General features: G+C 38.7%; 1 protein-coding gene across 1 annotated transcript in view; it reads right to left on the bottom strand.

Moving 5' to 3' along the window:
- Positions 1 to 19,040, bottom strand: part of OCRL (OCRL inositol polyphosphate-5-phosphatase) — a 50,777-nt gene that overhangs the window by 16,406 nt on the left and 15,331 nt on the right. Inside the window, exons 5-17 of the mRNA XM_030807030.1 lie at positions 17,307 to 17,417; positions 16,792 to 16,881; positions 15,996 to 16,116; positions 15,748 to 15,909; positions 14,066 to 14,167; positions 13,427 to 13,541; positions 12,185 to 12,301; positions 11,899 to 12,086; positions 9,938 to 10,049; positions 8,454 to 8,563; positions 6,738 to 6,873; positions 889 to 999; positions 77 to 242 (exon numbers count right to left, since the gene is read on the bottom strand). Of these exons, the coding sequence (XP_030662890.1) occupies positions 77 to 242; positions 889 to 999; positions 6,738 to 6,873; positions 8,454 to 8,563; positions 9,938 to 10,049; positions 11,899 to 12,086; positions 12,185 to 12,301; positions 13,427 to 13,541; positions 14,066 to 14,167; positions 15,748 to 15,909; positions 15,996 to 16,116; positions 16,792 to 16,881; positions 17,307 to 17,417 (1,641 nt within the window). The remainder of the gene's footprint in view (positions 1 to 76; positions 243 to 888; positions 1,000 to 6,737; positions 6,874 to 8,453; positions 8,564 to 9,937; positions 10,050 to 11,898; positions 12,087 to 12,184; positions 12,302 to 13,426; positions 13,542 to 14,065; positions 14,168 to 15,747; positions 15,910 to 15,995; positions 16,117 to 16,791; positions 16,882 to 17,306; positions 17,418 to 19,040) is intronic.

Raw genomic sequence — 19,040 nt, 5'->3', positions numbered from 1 at the left:
AAACAGAAAGTTAAACCAAGGGGATGGGAGTCATGAGGACATCACCAGCAGAGACAATGGTAAAGGGAAAACTCACTTGGCTCCAAGTAGCCCTCAAAAGGTTCAGCCCGAAGCCATGGCTTGCAGTACTGGCTGTCATTAAGTTTAGGGATGAAAGAAAAATGGCAGGGAACCTGTCCATTGTTGCTGATCTGGAACTTCTCCTTTTGTAGTTGCCGAAACTTCACATTTTCAAACACAAACTGGGGAATAACAGACAGACACAAACATGCATCACTAGTAGGGGAAGTAAGTCAGTTGGATTATTCCATAGAGGATATGAGGAGTAAGGTAATTGTTAAGCAGGTGTGCAAATGCCATAGACATTCACCAACTGAACCAACTTCACACCATCCACTTGCATGTATTATTATACTCACACCAGCAGGGAAGGAGTTAGGTGGCTCTTGCTACTTCTCCAGGCTACTCTGATCATTCCTAGGATCCTAAGAGGGTAACCCAACCTTGGTTCAGAGTATTCATCCTGTGACCAAGTCCTGGTTTCTGAGATATAAATTAACTAGCAACTCTGAAATATTAAATAAGAGCATCTAACAGCAGAGGGCTTACTATGTGCCGAGTGCTGTTCTGAGAGCTTTGCATGTATTAACTCATGTAATCCTTACAACTACCCCTTAATCCAGAAAAGGAAACTGCGGCTCTGAGCGGGTAAGACACTTGCCTGAGGTCATACATCTACTAAACAGTAGTGCTAGAATTGGAATGGAGGCAGTCTGACTCCAGCGACATAGGCTTAACCACTTTGCTATGTTGCCTTTTCTAAGTAGCAGTTTCTTCTGTGCTAACCACAGTGAGCAGTAGACAGGGAGATCATGTATTTTTGCTCACCTCCCTCCTGCTGAGTTCTAAGGAAGGAAGGAAGTCATTTTCCATTCTGTCCATGATGCGTACACTATCTTCAAAGACTTTCCGGTACCTTCGTTCATCCACAACCTTCACCTGAAAGAAAATGTATCCTCTTTTCAGTCTTATATCCTTCTAGCTCATCTCCCTTGGAGATTATCTAACAATTTAAAACTGGTCATTACAGTAACCATTTAAAATAAACTGTGGTGCAAACAACATCCTCAAACACTTTCTATATCTTGCTTCATCCACAACTTTCACCTGAAAGAAAACAGATCCTTACTTTAGTTTTATGTGCTCTCAACTTTCATATCTCCAAGAGTCTCTAACAATTTTTGAGGTCACTAAAGCAAACACAAATTGAACAAAGCATTATAGAAGCACACGCTTTAAGGTAAAGGTAAGATTAATTGGCTACCGTCCTGTAAAAGTTAAACCCCTACGTTAAGAAGCTTGGCAATAATAAATATTTGGGAAGAATATTTTCTTGCTTCATTGTTAAGTTATTTGGTAATGGAAAAAATGTGGTAATTGTGGTAAAAATGATTGCTTGCACTGTACAAAATGACAGTGTCAACACACAGCAATTACTGTTTCTAACAATCATAACTTGGTGAGGTGGCAGAAAATATTATTAAAAAGCTTTTAACTCTATTAGATTCTATGTACAATACCAAGAAGTATAATATCACTGCTCAGATTATGTAATAGCAGAAATATATTAATAAATGGAACCTACAGCCATTTTAGAAAATGGCTGAAACAAAATGTCCTAGACTAGAGTAAAACCATGACAACAGATAAACACATCTCGACCGATAAAAAAATTTTCCACCTGACACAGCACTTTCAGCTTCCTGATATAGCTGTGTTTTTTTAAATATTAAAACTTCATACAAACCAATGCCAAAATTAACATAACTAACAGATTTTAACTTGAGATATTGGTTTCTTTTTTAGACTAGGAAATTTCACAAAAATTCATGTCAAAAAAAATTGATACATACAGCAAAGGTTCTAAAAAGATGTGGAAAGAGATGCTAGTGAGGCTGTGGAGAAATAGGAATGCTTTTACACTATTGGTAGGAGTGTAAATTAGTTCAACCATTGTGGAAGACAGTGTGGCGATTCCTCAAGGATCTAGAACCAGAAATACCATTTGACCCAGCAATCCCATTACTCGGTATATACCCAAAAGAATATAAATCATTCTACTATAAAGACACATGCACACATATGTTTACTGCAGCACTACTTACAATAGCAAAGACATGGAACCAACCCAAATGCCCATTAATAATAAGACTTGATAAAGAAAATGTGGTAAATATACACCATGGAATACTATACAGCCATAAAAAGGAATGAGATCAGGCTGGGCACAGTGGCTCACACCTGTAATCCTAGCACTGTGGGAGGCCAAGGCAGGAGGATCACTAGAGGTCAGGAGTTCGAAACCACCCTGGCCAACACGGTGAAACTCTGTCTCTACTAAAAGTACAAAAAAAAAAAATTAGCCAGGCATGGTGGTAGGTGCCTGTAATCCCAGCCACTTGGGAGGCTGAGGTGGGAGAATCCCTTGAGCCCGGGAGGCGGAGGTTGAAGTGAGCCAAGATTGCACCACTGCACTCCAGCCTGGGCAACAGAGCAAGACTCCACCTCAAAAAATAAATCATGTCCTTTGCAGGGACATGGATGAAGCTGGAAGCCATCATCCTTAGCAAACTAACACAGGAACAGAAAACCAAACACCGCATATTCTCACTCATAGGTGGGAGTTGAAGAATGAGAACACGTGGACACAGGGAGGGGAACAACACACACCGGGCCACTCGAGGTAGTGGGGCGAGGGGAAGGAGAGCGTTAAGGTTAAATAGCTAATGCATGTGGGGCTTAAAACCTAGATGATGGGTTGATAGGTGCAGCAAACCAACATGGCACACATACCTATGTAACAAGCCTATACATTCTGCACTTGTATCCCATAACTTAAAGTAAAATAAAAATTTTTTAAAGTGTTGAAAATAAGAACATCAAAGCTGAGTCAAGTATCTCAGACTGGGGAAGTTTTTCACATATTTGAACTGTAACTCTTAGAGAACCAAGGATCAAACAATCACTTTACCATCACCAGGGTCCATACTATAGCATTAGGTTAAGATGAATTTTATACTTTTACAAAACTTTGCAACTTTTAATTTCCAAAAGTATTTTGCACATGTCTTTTTATTTTCACAACCTGGAAGGCTACCAAAACAAGGAATATTTTTGTTCTGATAGTTGAGAACATTAAGATACAAAACAATCAACAAACTTGCTCACTGCTACAGTTAATACCAAAGGTGACATCTGGACTAGTTTAAGACTCCTTCCAATATACTAGATATGTGACAGAATCAACTTGAGTATGTCTTAAAAGCACAGCTGCCTGGGCCTACTAATCACAGTCTCTAGGGGTGGGGACACATGCATCCACACTTTTTTTAAAGCTCTCTAAGCAATTCTTACATCCACTGAAGTCGGAGAACCAATGCAACAGATCACAGCACCAAGTGCAATGTTGGAACCCTATCCCAGCTCTAGCTCAGCCAGCCCACAGAAAGTCTTCTGAAATTAATTGGCCACAGTGCACTTGGCTCCTTTGTTAACAGTCATTGGTGCCAATGGTGGTGAAAATGTGGTTTTTAAAGTCTCTAATCATAGCATGCCCAAGAATCCAAAACATGGGGTGATTACTCAATAAAATCAAACTTTTTCTCAGCGGGTTATCATGATCACAGCACTTAATGGCAAATCAAGGATAATGAGGGGGGGAAAACCCCAAAGAATTTCACAACCTGACACATCCATTTTAGTAAAGGAAATTACTGACAAAATTAGGAATTTGAAAAAAAGTACGGTGAGCTAGGTCTTTATGTAATAAGATGGGAAGTTCTCCAAGACACACTGCTGATTAAAAAAAAAAATCAAGTTGCAGACCAACACATACATATGAGACCATTTATGATATAGAGACACACACAAATCAGTATTTTGTCTATGGGTGAACAAAAAAGCATATACAAAGGTCTAGAACTGCACTGTCTAGTACAATAGTGACTAGCCACATAGGAAATTTTAATTTAAATTGCTTTAAATTAAATTAAATTAAAAATTCAGTTCTCAGTTGCACTAGCCACACTTCAAGTACTCAATAGCCCCCTGCGGCTAGAAGCCACTGGACTGGACAGCACAGATACAGGACATTTCCATCATCACAGAAAGCGCTATTGGACAGCACTGGTCTAGAAAGATATAAACTCCTAAGGGTAGTGGCCTGGCTGGGGAATGGGGGTTTAGGCAAAGTTGGGAGTAAGAGACAGAACAGGGATTGAAGAACTTCTGCCTTATCTGTCAATTCTGCTTAAATTTCCTTTTAATTTTTTTAAAAGCACTTGTCATTGCTGTATAATTTAAAAATCATTAAAAACTCAAAAGGCAGATCTTTATTAAAGATATACATAAATACACAGGAAGCCTGAAAAAAAATGTAAATATCCCACTAGAAGCTCTGCATTAATGTGTATGGAGTATTAAAAACATCCCAAGGTTGGCTGGGCACGGTGGCTCATGCCTGTAATCTCAGCACTTTGGGAGGCTGAGGCGGGCGGATCACAAGGTCAGGAGATGGAGATTATCCTGGCTAACATGGTAAAACCCCGTCTCTACTAAACATACAAAAAATTAGCTGGGTGTGGTGGTGCCCGCCCGTAGTCTCAGCTACTCGGGAGGCTGTGGCAAGAGAATGGCGTGAACCCGGGAGGCAGAGCTTGCAGTGAGCCAAGATTGCACCACTGCACTCCAACCTGGGTGACAGAGCGAGACTCTGTCTCAAAAAACAAACAAACAAACAAACAAACAAAAAACATCTGAAGGTTTTGAAAAGAAATACAAACAAAAAAGCCAGACATAGCTGATCTAACCAGAGGTTAGTATTTGAGGAAAGACATCCTCTCAAAATGGATTAAGAGAATTCAAATGAAGAAAAAGGGGCAGCCTGCAAGTTCAAACTAGAAATTAGATGGGCTAAAAGAAGTTATCTAAAGGTATATTTCATCAAGATCTATAGAATTATAGAGGTATTGTGGGGTAGTAGAAAGAGCACAGAGTTGGGAGTTAAGCCAACTTGAGATTGGAATCTCAGCTCTCCTCCTAGTTGAATGCTCTTAAATAAGTTATTTCAACTTGCTGTTCTCCATCTGCTCATCTGTTAAATGGGAAATACAGTTGTCCCTTGAGATCTGTGGGGGATTGGTTCTGGCACTGCCTGTGTATAATCAAATTCACGCATACTCAAGTCCCACAGTTGGCCCTCCTTATACGTGGGTTTCACATCCTGTGAATACTGTATTTTCCATCTGCATTTGGTTGAAAAAACCTGGGTATAAGTGGATCTGTGCAGTTCAAACCCATGTTGTTGAAGGATCAACTGTATTTAACTCAAAGCGTTGTTGTGAGGAGTAAATGAGATGTGTGCAAATTGCCTCACATAGTCCCTGCCACACAGCCACTAGCTGCTATCTGAGGAACAGTTACTATTATTGATGATTATTATTTTAAAATTTCAAAATGGACAAAAGTAAAGTCATGATTGTCTTGATAAAATTTAAAATCTATTCTAAGACCAATAACTAATTCTGATCTTAAATGAAAAGCCCCGAAGTCTTTCTTCCTTAAAACAGGAGCAGGATAAAACAGGTTGGCGATATCTATCTCAGAAGCCCCCTAAATCAACACACACACAGAGGAAAGAAACCTATCCCATTATGCTCTTCACATGTCTGAACTCATTAATCTTCATGAATATGTACCAATATTACCCACACTTAATAGAGGAGGAAACTGAGGCATAAATATGTTACATAAATTGTCCATGGTTACACAGTTAGAAAGTGGTTGAACTGGGATGCAAATCCCAGAAGTCTACTACAAAGTCCATTCTACTAAGCACTGCACTATATACATTCTGACAGATTATAGGGCTGTAGATCTGAAAAATCCACAAGAAATAACCTAAATGTACTGGCTGTAACAAATTAAATCAGCATGATTACAAGATATAACCTACATACCAATAACCCACAGTTTAAAAATACAATGGGAAAAAAAACTTTACTCACAATACAGACAGAAAATTAAATAACCGGCCATTAATGCAGCCCAGGATAGAACAGAGTTAAAGAAAACATTGACTGGGCACGGTGGCTCACGCCTGTAATCCCAGCACTTTGGGAGGCTGATGCAGGGGAATTGCTTGAACCCGGGTAGAGGAGGTTGCAGTGAGCCGAGATCACACCACTGCACTCCAGCCCGGAGGATAGGGCAAGGCTCCGTCTCGAAAAAGAAAAAAAGAAAAAATAAGTGTAGGGATGACACTATATCCCTTAAGACAATATACAGAGTTGGTTGTATTCTGATCAGTCTGTGCCTTTGCTCCTGCTGTCTCTACCCTTCCACCCAGAATCTCTCTCCTGGTGTTTCCCTTCCTTACTATCTGATGAAACTTAGCTTTTAACTCTTCATTATGCATGCCTACTTTAGGAAGCTCAAGTTACCACCTAACTACTATGTAGCATGAGAAACATCTGTGTCACTAAAAGGCCTGGAGCATTAAGAGCTCTACGGACAGCATTTGGGAGGGTTGGGGGCACTAACCTCTCAATGCTGCAAATGGTTATCTGGTTATGGAACATTTATGGCTTGCTGAATTACTGATCTGTTCTGAGTCTAAATAATCCTCTAGTAATTGATACTTAACACACAAATAAATGAATGTACAAACAAGTGTTTACCCCAATATGGAAGAGAGCGCTAACAGGCTTGTGGTCACTGGTTTTCAGTTCCATGTGACTCCGATAATTAAGCTGATTAACATTTGTTCCTCTCCAAAGAATTCGGTCACACCAGGCTGGAACCCGGCATTTCCCACTGTAAGTAAAGAAATGAGTTATAAAGAGAACATATCACACAAGAACATAATACCTACCACACTGGTTTAGATCAGGGTTAGGCTCTCTTGTTACATGCTCCCAAAGAACCGTGTACTTCTCCTTCCCTAACACCCCCTAACTATCATCTTCCCTACTATTTTGCAAGCTCTGTGAAGGGACTGTATTTGCTTTTTTGCCACTGAACTCCTAGAACCTAGCATGGTATCTGGTGCAAAGTAGGTGCTCAATGAATAGCTATCTAATGAATGAATGGTTCTGTTAAGATTGGGAGTACATCTTCAACAATGTCACCACAGGAGAAAATAGCACATTCTTAAAATATCCTCAGAAGATTTGGATTATATTTTGAACACTTCCTTTTCCTTTACTCTATGAGCATCAACAACACTTCACAACAGATAGATAACTAATCAAGTCTAAAATTCCAATCTTCTCTTCCTAGACTGGGCTTAATCTTTGGAGAGGAATAACAGTATTGATTTCCCCTTTAAACCAGACATTTATGGACAAGTCTAGCATCTTCTAATAGAGACGAAATAAAATCAAACCATGCAAGTCTGAGCAAATGTCAGTCCACAGAATACCAAGGGTAGGGAAAAAGAACCTATTCATCATTCTATTAAAACAAGCAACACCTTGTACACCTGATCCAGAAGGTGACACAGATATTTCTCATCAGTAGCTCTGCAGCTGACTCTAAAGTCAGGTGAGTGAAACAAACATGGCAAAGTGTACAAGATCTAACAGTGCCACTTCATTTGCTGGCCAGTTACCTAGGAGCATAGGAATATCGACTCCCCACCCATGCCAGTACTCTCAGAGTTCAAAACAGCTGAACATGCGTGGGGATTCTTTCTCTTTCAAGTTTCTGTGCTCAGCCAGCTAGGAGAAAAAGGAAGAAAAAGAAGAAAAGAAAAAGAAAAAAGGAAAGGAAAAGAAAAGAAAGAGATAGTAGGTAGAGGACAAATAGTCACTAAGAACTTACTGGGGGCACTTTACTAGGATGATTAGGAAATCAAAAGGGTCTACTAAACAGTGGTTCTCAGTGTTCTCCAGCTGTGGCAGATATTAGGTCCAAGCATCAGTATTTTTTGAAGTTCTCTAAGGGATTCTAAAGTCTTTTAAGGATTGAGAGCTACTGGTGCTAGAAGAACCTTTCATGGCTTTGTTTTTGCCTTCTGCTATCCTGAGTTAAATAGCTGAGTAGTTTGGGGAAAAAAAAAGAGCCAGAACAGGTAACAGGTAAGAAACAAAGGCAAAATCAGGAAGGCAAAAATTTAAGCTGCTGAGGTGAAAAAAATAAGGCACTGTAGGTAGCCCATAAAACTTCAACAATCTTGACATATAAGTAATAACTTCCCTAAGATAGGCTCACCTTTGAGTATAGATGAATGAAACACTCTTATTGTTCTATAATAGCACTGAGGCACTGAGCCATTAGGTTTATATATCTGCTTATGGCATGGCCTAAAAAATTCCTAGCCCCTTACCAATATGGAGGGTCAGAAATAAGATCAAGCCTTAACCTTTTCTGTGAGAAGGTTATTACTACTTTACCTGGAATCCCACCGGTCTGTTTTAGAGTCATACTTATAAGTGGGGATGAACTTGATTTCCCCTTCATTGAAGTCAACAAAAGCTTTTTTCTGTGTGCGCTGAATATTTAGCTACAGATAGAAAGAAGCATCAAATAAGCAGGATAACACTATCTTAATATAAGAGATAATCAGGTTGATAAGCCACTGTTCCCATTTCAAAGTATCTAGTTCCACAACCTTTACAACTGTAGTGAGAGTACATAAATGAAATTTCTATACCTTATGAATTAAATCTCAGCATTCCCACAGCATCTAAACTCACCCTCAGATAGGATGCTTGTTAGTAGCACATCACTATTCTTTTATTGCTAATAGTGGCAGAGGGTAAAATGGAAAAATGAAATCTGAATAATTGTAAGTTCCTTGGAGCTGGGCAGAAACCACCCAGCATAATTTTAATTTAAAGAAAAAGCACACAAATGTTGAATGAATAATTCCGCAAATCAAATTCAGCGAATAGTTTCAAATTGTTTTGAAAGATCCTCACTCAAATATTTTAACAGAGTTACGTAAGACTCAGAATTTATCCTAAATGTACCCCTTTTGGAGGCAGAATAGAGAAAGAAAAAGCAAAGAAATTTGCCAGCCAACCACAATGTGAAGATAGACATGGACAAGAATGGCTCACTACAAAAACCATTCTGCTGCAAATCACCTGAATGTTGGCTACGTCTGAAGGTTGAAAAGGCTCTCATAACGATTTAAAGATTATTCGAATGAAGTCAAAACATTTTCTTCCCTCAATAAGAAGCATTCACTTTTAGCAGCCAGTATCCATATGTTGAAGTAAAAATTCAAGTCACATGCCAGGTTCTGAGGCAAATTTACTGCTTCAAATATATGGAAACCAGGTTCTTGAATATCAGGTTTTATGTAAATGTTACCCACTCAATGCTTTTTCTGCAGGTTTTAAATACCAGCTAGCTTCAACTTATCATCTAGTTCCCATGAGCCCATGGCCTATGCTGTTGATTCCGGACAAATTTCTTTTCTGTGCTTCCCAATTCCCCTCACAGGGCCTCCCTCTTTTACCTCCAAGCTGTTCCTCAGCCTGCCAAGTAATCATAGAACAGTTTTCACTGTTCCATCTGCCAAACCACATCAACATAGCTGAAGGCCCACTTCCTCCAGGAAGTGTTCTCCAATTAACCCCACCCATTCGCCAACTCATTTATACAAATCTCTGAAATCTCTTAATGATAAAGACGTTTTGAATAAATGTTGTATTTACTTTTTATCACTAATGTTATCTTCCCTCCTCCCATCCAAGCACTTAATAAAAGCACTACAAATCTTGTATGTAGTCAATGCATCACTAGTCACACTGTTTTCACAAGACAGTAAGACGTTTCCATCACTCCCTAGAGTAAGATATACCTCCCATAACTCTAACAATCTCATCTCCCATCTAGGAAAGTCCCTATAAAATGAAACTTTACTTACCTGGTCGAATTTCAAGAGTCTCTGAAGGTCTTTCTTATTAATAAGACTTTTCACCTCACTGGCATCAGGCATGCAGAGTCTATAATTCAAATCTCCCAACCAAATGACAACACTAAGGATCAAAAAAATGTATGAACAGAAGTAGCAGCGATTAGCATAAAAAAACAGAGAAGGATGGAGAGAAGAAAAATGGGTAGATTATTGATAAGGGCTCACTCACCACTATCTCACAAGGGGTTTAAAGTTGTAACTAATCCTTTGAGGGCAACTACTATCAACACCTGAGAGAGACAATGGATTACAAAATAGGTGGGAGAACAGGACTCTATACATGAAGAATGAAAAGGGGAAATATTATGTATGGGATTCAGAAGCCAAGGAGTTAATGGACTGAGAAGCATGCAGTTTATTTGCTGGACTAGCTTCAAAATTTTGCCTGGCTGCTAGCCAGGTCTTTAGGGGAAGAGAATCTGAATGTTTTCTGCCTCTCAGAGTCCTGAAGTGCTGCAGGCTCTCCACTAAGTTCTGCATGGTCTGAGTGACAGCTCTCCCAGGCAGGACCCACTAAGAAAAGTAGGTCCAGGGCTCTCTAGTGAAGCCTGATCCGTCTACCACTGCCCAAGTTACAGGCAGGAAGGAGACCTGCATTCCATGGGATCCTCAGCTCCCAATAACAGCAACAGGCCCTTAGATGGGCTGAGAGCCCCACAAAGGGAGACAATGCAATTAACACATCAAAATGGACTCTCCTGTTGAGTGATCTCAAGTTCCCAATGGGTCATTCTGACAATCTCAAATGCAACATGAAATTTATGGAATCTGGGAAAATAAATTTATGGAATTTCATGGCAACTTCATGACCATACATTTTAAGGCCTTGACTTTACCACTGTGAAATAGAATTCCACATGATCCTAATTATTGAGACATTATGGAAAATAGTTGAATATCCCTACTCTTTCCTCCTCTTTCCCCAATTACTCTACTCTCTATATTAATTTCTTTAAAACTAATCATTTTCTACCACCACCATATCTACTCCTCAACACATCTCTGCTTCTATGCTTATTAAATCTCATTCTTCACTGACCTCTCTCTGCTGCCTGTTTTTAATAAGCACAGCCATTAAAAATAATAATGTAGATCTATATATACTGGCTTGGAAAGGAATCCACAATAAATAGAATAATACAGTCTTATACACCAAGTACCTATGTGTGTGTTTGTATGTGAATAGACAAAAGGCTGGAATAGTGCTATTTCATAGAATTATAATGCACCTCACAATATAATTTTAAGTTTTCTAGTAGCTGCATTTAAAAAGAAAAAAACAAGTGAAAATATCAATAAATTTCATTTTACTCAATATATCCAAATTATTTCAACATGTGATCAATATTTTAGAAATCAAGATATCATACATCTTTTTCCTAAGTCTTTAAAATCCAATATATAGTTTATGCATACAGTATATCTTAATTTGGACCAGTCACTTTCAGGTATCTAACAGCCATATATGGCTACTGGTTGTCATATTAGACAGTACAGATCTAAAAGGCTACACACCCAACTGTTAAGAATGGTTTCCTTTGGAGAGAGGGACTGGCTAGGTAGAGAATAAGAAATGAGGAAATTTAACTTCTAATTTTATCTTTTATTACATTTGCAATGAATATTTCTATTTTATCATAAAAACAATAAAAACTGACTCCAACTACAGACCCTCCAGCATTATTCTAGGTGCCCCACTAATAGAACTATCCTTTCCTCTGATATCAAGTCTAATTTCTCTGCCTCAATGATTTTTATTACTCAAAAACCCTCTCTTCTTTATGACCCCAATCCCTCACTGGTAATCTTTCACTCTTCACAGCTCTACAGTATCTCACCACATTTAATCTCTTCACTATCCAAACTCCTGTAGCCACTACTCAAAGGCTACAGGTGAGTTAACCACTTACTCATGTTTCATGATGTTCAATTGCGGAAGGGTCTGATTTGGGACCACAAAACTCATTCTCGCACAAATGTCCTTATAATCTTGATTCCTTCTCTCAAAGTCCTCCACGTGGGCAGCCAGATGGGAATTGACAATGCAAAAGGTGGTGTTGTGAAATACAAATCTCACAGCTACCCCACCTTTGTTTCCCTGTTAGCAAGAGTAATTATTCAATTAGTACACAGAACTAGCAACTGAACTTTACATGAACATGAATAATAATCAAGCTCATTTCCAAAGTAACTCACCATTTTCCCCATGATTCCAGTTCCAACTGTTTCTGTAGCAATATCACGAATATATCGACACTGATCCTTTCTGGCAAATATAAGAAGCATCATCCCAACAAGGCGCACCAGTTGAACCTATGAGTTCCAGGGAGTTATAAAAGGTTAATGTTAATACCAATCTTTGCCACATTTCTAATGTCCCACGACTAATTTTCCATCAAGATGATATACCAGTGCCCAAATCTGACTTCATATCCTCTAATTTCTCAGTGGACCCCATCAAGTGGAAACCAATATTCTCTGGGGAGGCTCTAATCTGGCACTGACCAATAAGAGTTAAAAGCCTGGAGGGACAATGAGTACTTTCAGCTCTAGATCTATTCTTTTAATCACTTCTTAGCCTACCAGGAGTAAGCAGCATTAAAAGTTCAAATAATAAAGCCACTATCCCAGGTTGTTCCTTCCACCTTTCCTTCCTAGTTTCTGATGTCTAATTTTCTAAGAAATTGAAATCAACCAGACAGCAATCCTTTTTACTTCACCTATTTTTAACTTGTGAACTACAGCTAGAAATATGTCTGAGATATGCCTTAGTCAGGGACCTATATGAGAGGAATAACATCCCCAGGAGTTTTATTACCTATATAAACTGTTAGAAGATGTAGAGAAAAATTACTCACATTACTTCTTTTAGAGAGCTTAGTATGATAGCCCTGTAATTAACTCTTCTGGTAGCTACATGCCTCTACCACATACCTTCTAAAGACAAACAAATTGGCCCATCTTGCTAAAGTCGACTCTCCTCTTAACTTAAAACCAAGTTTAGAACTCGTTCAAATTCCACACCACTTCTATTCTTGCTCTGATTGCAACACATGCACCATGCACCCACGTTTCATATTGCTTTTCTGTAAAGCATTCAATTCTGACCATGTCAGTGAGTAATCTAAATCTTCAAGTTTTATTGCATAAATCAGAAATCTTATATGTAATTATTTCAAACTAAGTATTGATATAAGAATAATAAAATTCTTTTTTTCCCCTAAAAGCTATCTAAGCAATGAAAATATAGTATCAGAGAGCTTAGGCATTTTTTTTTCTAGGAAATAAGGATGAATAATCAATCTGCCCTACCCCAGTATTACACACAGAGAAGAATTCAATTAAACTATTCTTTTGGAACAAGTTGTAGATAATGGAGTAACTCCCGGTGAGCCCTATTTAGTCATATACTTAAAAAGATAATTAAATGCGGCTTACTTTCTTATACTTGGCTTTGGAATGCAAACCTCTCTCTACAGCCATGGACCATTCTTGTTCCTTCACAGATTCAAAGTAGAAAAAGGCTTCTGTGCTCAAGTCCAGTTCTTGGAATCTGAGGAAAAAAGGGATGTGAGATCTATACATATCCCATAATTATCTCTGGCTACCTCCTGTCCCATATGTTGAAACATTAGATGAAAAAAAGATGGGAGAGAGAGAAATTTTATAGAACTGCTCTGTTCACCCAGGTTATCAGTAAGAACAAGTAGCTTTCTTTTCTAAAGAATTCCCACAAGTACATTCATAAGCTATGCAAAAAATAAATCAAAATACCTCCCACAGAGGATAACAGTAGAGCTTTGCTCTTATATCCTAGAAGCTGTCACTGTTAGAACTGACCTCAAGTCTTAGTTTCCATGCAAAATATATAGATTCCTATGGGTTTCAAGAAAATTAGATGCTTCCTTACACCATTTTAGGTATCTGTTCCTTTCTGTTCTCACAAATTTGACCCGCAAGTTAACTCCCCTGTATAGTCTACAGTAGATTTTACCAGTCTTTTTTAAAAAAGGCAAAACATCATGTAAACGAACACCAAACATATAGCCAAAAGGAAATTCCAGAAGTGTTCTTTACCCAATGCAGTAGATATCAGGAGGATTGGGATCACAGTTCAGCCAAGGTTCTAACCCGCTATCTGGAGACTGGCCATTCACATTCCAAGTTCCAACAAAAAATCTAATACATAATATAAAAAGATAATTTGAAAACAAAGATCAAGTATAAACCAACAGAAGGTCTTTCTTCTCGCTTCCATACAAAGGTATGTTCACAATATGCTAACATAATTCCTCAGAATGTTTTGCCACATATGTAAGAAAGATCTTTTGCATCTAGAACACAAAGGCAGTGGGCTTATTTTCTCTAAATTTTACATTAAGTAAAACTACAGAAGGAAACCAAGTCTTTATTTTTAAAAAATGCAAAGGTAATTGCTATACCACATTTCCTTTCAATTAAGCTCCATCCAAACTCCTACTTGAAAGGAGAGCTTATGGATGGAAAAGAGGTATCTTCATGCTGTAAGCTAGTCAAATATGGATAAATGTTCTATAAGGGGCTATAGTTGACTCCAGAAACTCACTTCCTGAAGGATTACAAGGACATCTGTGTAGGAAATTCTGATGAGGCAGACATAGTATTAAGGGGGAAAGCAGAAGGGAAAACTCATGACTATCTTAACTGTTTACACACAAATATAAGCATAGTGGGGAATTTGAGGAACTGGAAGTTTTAGCATAGTGATATAGTTATGACTGAATTAGAATAAATGAGGTATGACAGGATAGCAGATGGGACTAGAATCTTGGACTAGAAGGGTACATTCTGCTCATGAATAACAAAGAAAGGTGGTGTTGCTTCATGCACTGGCGATACACGCCACATGGTATCTCACGTGCAGCATATATACACAGGTCCAGAAAAGAAGATGTCAACAAGTAAAGATGAAATAAATAATAATACAGATGAAAGAATCCAAGATAGACCTCCCAATCAAGAGGACTGGGTGAAACTTTATTTACCAAAGTAAGTAAGTTAAGAGCTAGTGGTAATGATGGACTTTAATTTTCTAATACTGGCTGAAAAAAAAAAAACTTAACAGGCCAGATATATAAACATGCTTGCTTATGGAATGTGCTAGGGGAAAATTCTCTAGTACATGTGACCTTGATTTGGTTCTCTAGGACTCAATAGAGACATTAGTAGACATGGCATTATTAGTAGTTAGAAAATCCAAGGGAAGGCCAAGCATGGTGGCTCAAGCCTGTAATCCTAACACTTTGTGAGGCCGAGGCGGGTGGATTGCCTGAGCTCAGGAATTTGAGACCAGCCTGGGCAACATGGTGAAACCCAGTCTCTATAAAAAATACAAAAATTAGCTGGATGTGGTGGTGTGCACCTGTAGTCCCACCTACTTGCAGGGCTGGGGTGGGAGGATTGCTTAGGACTGAGAGGTTGAGGCTACAATGAGCCATGATCTGCTCTCCAGCCTGGGTGACAAAGAGAGACCCTGACTCACAAAAAAAAAAAAAAAAAAAAGAAAAGAAAAGAAAAGAAAATCCAAGGGAAACTGTAGCATCTGCATTATTTCTGATATGCATGTTATTGGCCAGCATAGAGACAGGAGCTTGAAACAGGCAACCATTCCTTTTTATCATATTTTGATTCTTAATTAGGCTAATGTCTTAAATATCAACAGGCCACTGTCTGTTATATATACTAACTTTTTAGACTCAGGAAGCAAAAGAGACACTAACCTGAAAGTCTGAATGTTGACATATTCTTTCTCTCGCTTCGCCAGGATATGTTTGATGAGACCCTCCCGCTGCCCAGATTGGGTATTTGGTACAAAGAGCTTCCGCATGGTGTTAGTCACTTTGGGCTGCTCCTTGTTAGAAGCTTCTTTTTCACGTGGAAGCCTAGCAAATAAATGAGATATTCAAAAGTAAAATTGTTTAAACTATAATTCTCCTACAAGGGAAATATGTTTTCACATGGGACTTACATTTTATTCACTGAAGAGGGTGGAGGTGGGGGTTCCCGATGAATCCCAGTAGGCTGATTTTGTGAATTTATCTTCTTGTCCAAATTCATGGAAGAAAAATTGTCTTCAAATCCAAGAAGCCCTGAAAGACACAGACCCCAAAGTCAAACGTGGAAAAAATCTAACATCCAACATATCCAGGGTAACAGGGCTTTGATTTGATCACAATTTGATCAGTGGTATTACTAAACAGAAAACTATCATAAGGGTAGAAATTACTTGGATTGGAGTTCGAAGAAGCACACCTATCCCTGAAGCACTGATATACTAATTAGAATAGAAGTTTATAAGAACTTGGAACAGACTACTAATAGCTAACATTTATTGATGACTGAGCACAATGCCTGGTTGAGAGTAAGAGAATATATCATTATCTCACTTAATCATCATAAAAACCCCAAGAAGTACTATTAAAAATCTTCCCATATTACAGAAAGGAAAATGGAAGTTCAGAATTGTTGAGTAACTTGATGAAGGTTGTATAACTAATAAGTCCTTTACTTGGGATTCAAATCCAGGCTGTCTGGCTCTCGAGCTTGTACTTTCTACCGCCCTGCTAAGCTGGCTCCTGAACAGCTACCATGCTACAGAAAGGATAAGGAGTGAACATGGTCAGTGGGCCTGGACTTGATAAAACTACTCTGCAGGAGAATGTGTCTGACATTGGCTTTAATCTACATCACCATATTTGGCCTGACAAAAATCTACTGACTCTGCAATGACCATAGCAACAAGGAAACCAGGAACATTTTAGTACCTGAAAAAACAGAAGGTTTGTCCTTAGTGTCTAATTTCTGGTACCAGCTAGATGAGTCCTTTTGCTCTGGAACAAGAAGTTGTGACTGAGCTAGAGAGATAAGGTTCATGGTCAGAAACTGGGAAGTCTTTCATTGAGTAGAATGTACTATAGCCAAAAGCCATTCTTTCAACATTCCTTATATGCAGGGGCCAGCACCATTTTTTGATACAGTGGAAGAAACTAAGGAAATGAGGGCAGCTCTGGGGTCATCTAGGGGCAGAAGGAGAATTATAGTCTATGGTAAGCTGTTCTTGCCATGACACTGAATATTCTGAAAACTTGCCTAGTGTCCTTAAAGCTGGGCAGATTTTTTCCCTAACCTATCCCTGTGTTCACTCCTGAAGAAAAAAAAATCAGCTATCAGGGCTTAAAGGGTGAGGTATTTTGCCAACGGCCACTTTCCTCTGTATCAGCATGTCAGAATTCCACTCCTGTTGAAATAGAAGAAAGAAAATTGCTGAGTCTTGAGTTACCTTTCTGAGCAGCAAGGACAGCTGAGAGGAACTTCAAACAGTGTTCCTCATCAGGGATTTCAAAGCGGCGCTCTCTGATCCAGTCCCCCTGAACCCGAATTTTGCAGCCACCTAAAAAGAATTGAAATCCATACATATACTGCTATGGGATAAAATGTTTTACTGGGATCATATTCTCAACTTATCAGGTTAATAGAAGAAGGTCCAGATCACAAATATTCCAGATCTCTAATATAGGAAGCACACATACAAGATCAAGAGAGTCAGTATGACGGTGGTGGAAGGGGTGATGCAGAGAGGGAACCCTAAGGGAAGTGAGAACTCCTAAGGCTGATGAACCGTGTCCATGAGCAGCCCGATCTAAGGATATGACACATACTAAAATCATACTTTCCTGCGTTCTGATCTATCTCTCAGACATCAAAGCAGGGACCTTCAAATTCCAGCGAAAGGTAAATTCCTCAATCACCCTCCCTCCCATTCCTTAGCTGGAAATTCCTACCATTTCAAGTCCAGATCACACTGTCCGAGTATCTGAAGCACGAAGGGAATAAAAGAAGTAGGATGGTTTGTCCGTAAGTACAGATTAAATTTACAAAATAACTTAAAAATAGTGATACTGGTTTGAAGTATTCTGAAAAGAGGCATCTACAACTCATTACCTCAAGTTTAAAATGTATGTCTTGAATAAACATACAAAAACAATATAATGACCTATGCTCAGAAGTGGTTTGGTTCAAGTACAGCCAATTGGAAACTAGGACAATTAGAAGCAAAGTTAGCTAGGGCTTTAATTTCTTATGTATATAACATATTGTCTCCCCTTTTCTGATGCCCTATAGTTATCATCTATATCAACTGTTTGGATGTGGTGATCCAGGAAACCTATGTACTTCTTTCTATTCTTATTGTAACTGATTTATTACATACGTTGTTTTCTCATGCCTCTGGAAACTACAAGCTCCTTAAGGGCAAGAGGCCGGGTACACATGCAGGGTGCACATACAGGGAACCCAGCACTTTTAGGAGTCTAGGGTGACCAACTGTCCCAGCATTGTATGGCACTCAGAGGCTTCCTAGGACTTAGGACTTCCAATGCTAAGACTGGGAAAGTCCCAGGCAAATAAGGCTTGCTGGTCACTCTACTGGTGACAGTAACATCAGACTTCACAGACAGAAAGTATTTAATGACTGATGAACTGGACTCTTTACCACATGTAAATAACAAATACATGAGAAAATGAAACGAAAATCCTAGTTTTTTATGGTGGAAATCCACTTCTGAACCTTTGGCTTTTTGTCCTCTGCATTTCTTCTTCTTTCTGTCTTTGTAAAATGAGTTACAAAAAGGAAAATAAAATAATTAATTAGAAGAAAAGAGATAAAAATGGAGAAAAATGTGAAAGAAGGCACCCAAATAGACTACGGATAAGAAAATTAACGAGGGTGCCACTGTAGAGAGGAAAAAAGGGAGGGAAGGAAAAAACTGTCAATTATAGCAGCCATGAAGATATAGGGAAAACTCCTTGAGGGCCTAACAAGTCCTTTCTCTCTCAGATTATTTATACTAAATGTGGTTTTAAAAGAGTAGTTTCTATCTGACATAAATTTAGAACAAAAACCCTTATTATCTCACACACACACAAACACACAATTCTTGAAAGACATATTTTAGCAAATATATAACTGACCTATTTAATGGGCCAGAAGATTCCAGAAATTGCTTACAAAATA

The sequence above is a fragment of the Nomascus leucogenys genome, chromosome X, assembly GCF_006542625.1.
Source record: "Nomascus leucogenys isolate Asia chromosome X, Asia_NLE_v1, whole genome shotgun sequence".
Taxonomy (NCBI): Eukaryota; Metazoa; Chordata; class Mammalia; order Primates; family Hylobatidae; genus Nomascus; species Nomascus leucogenys.
Note: the sequence above shows the minus strand (reverse complement) of the source record. Positions and strands in the feature narration are given on the sequence as shown.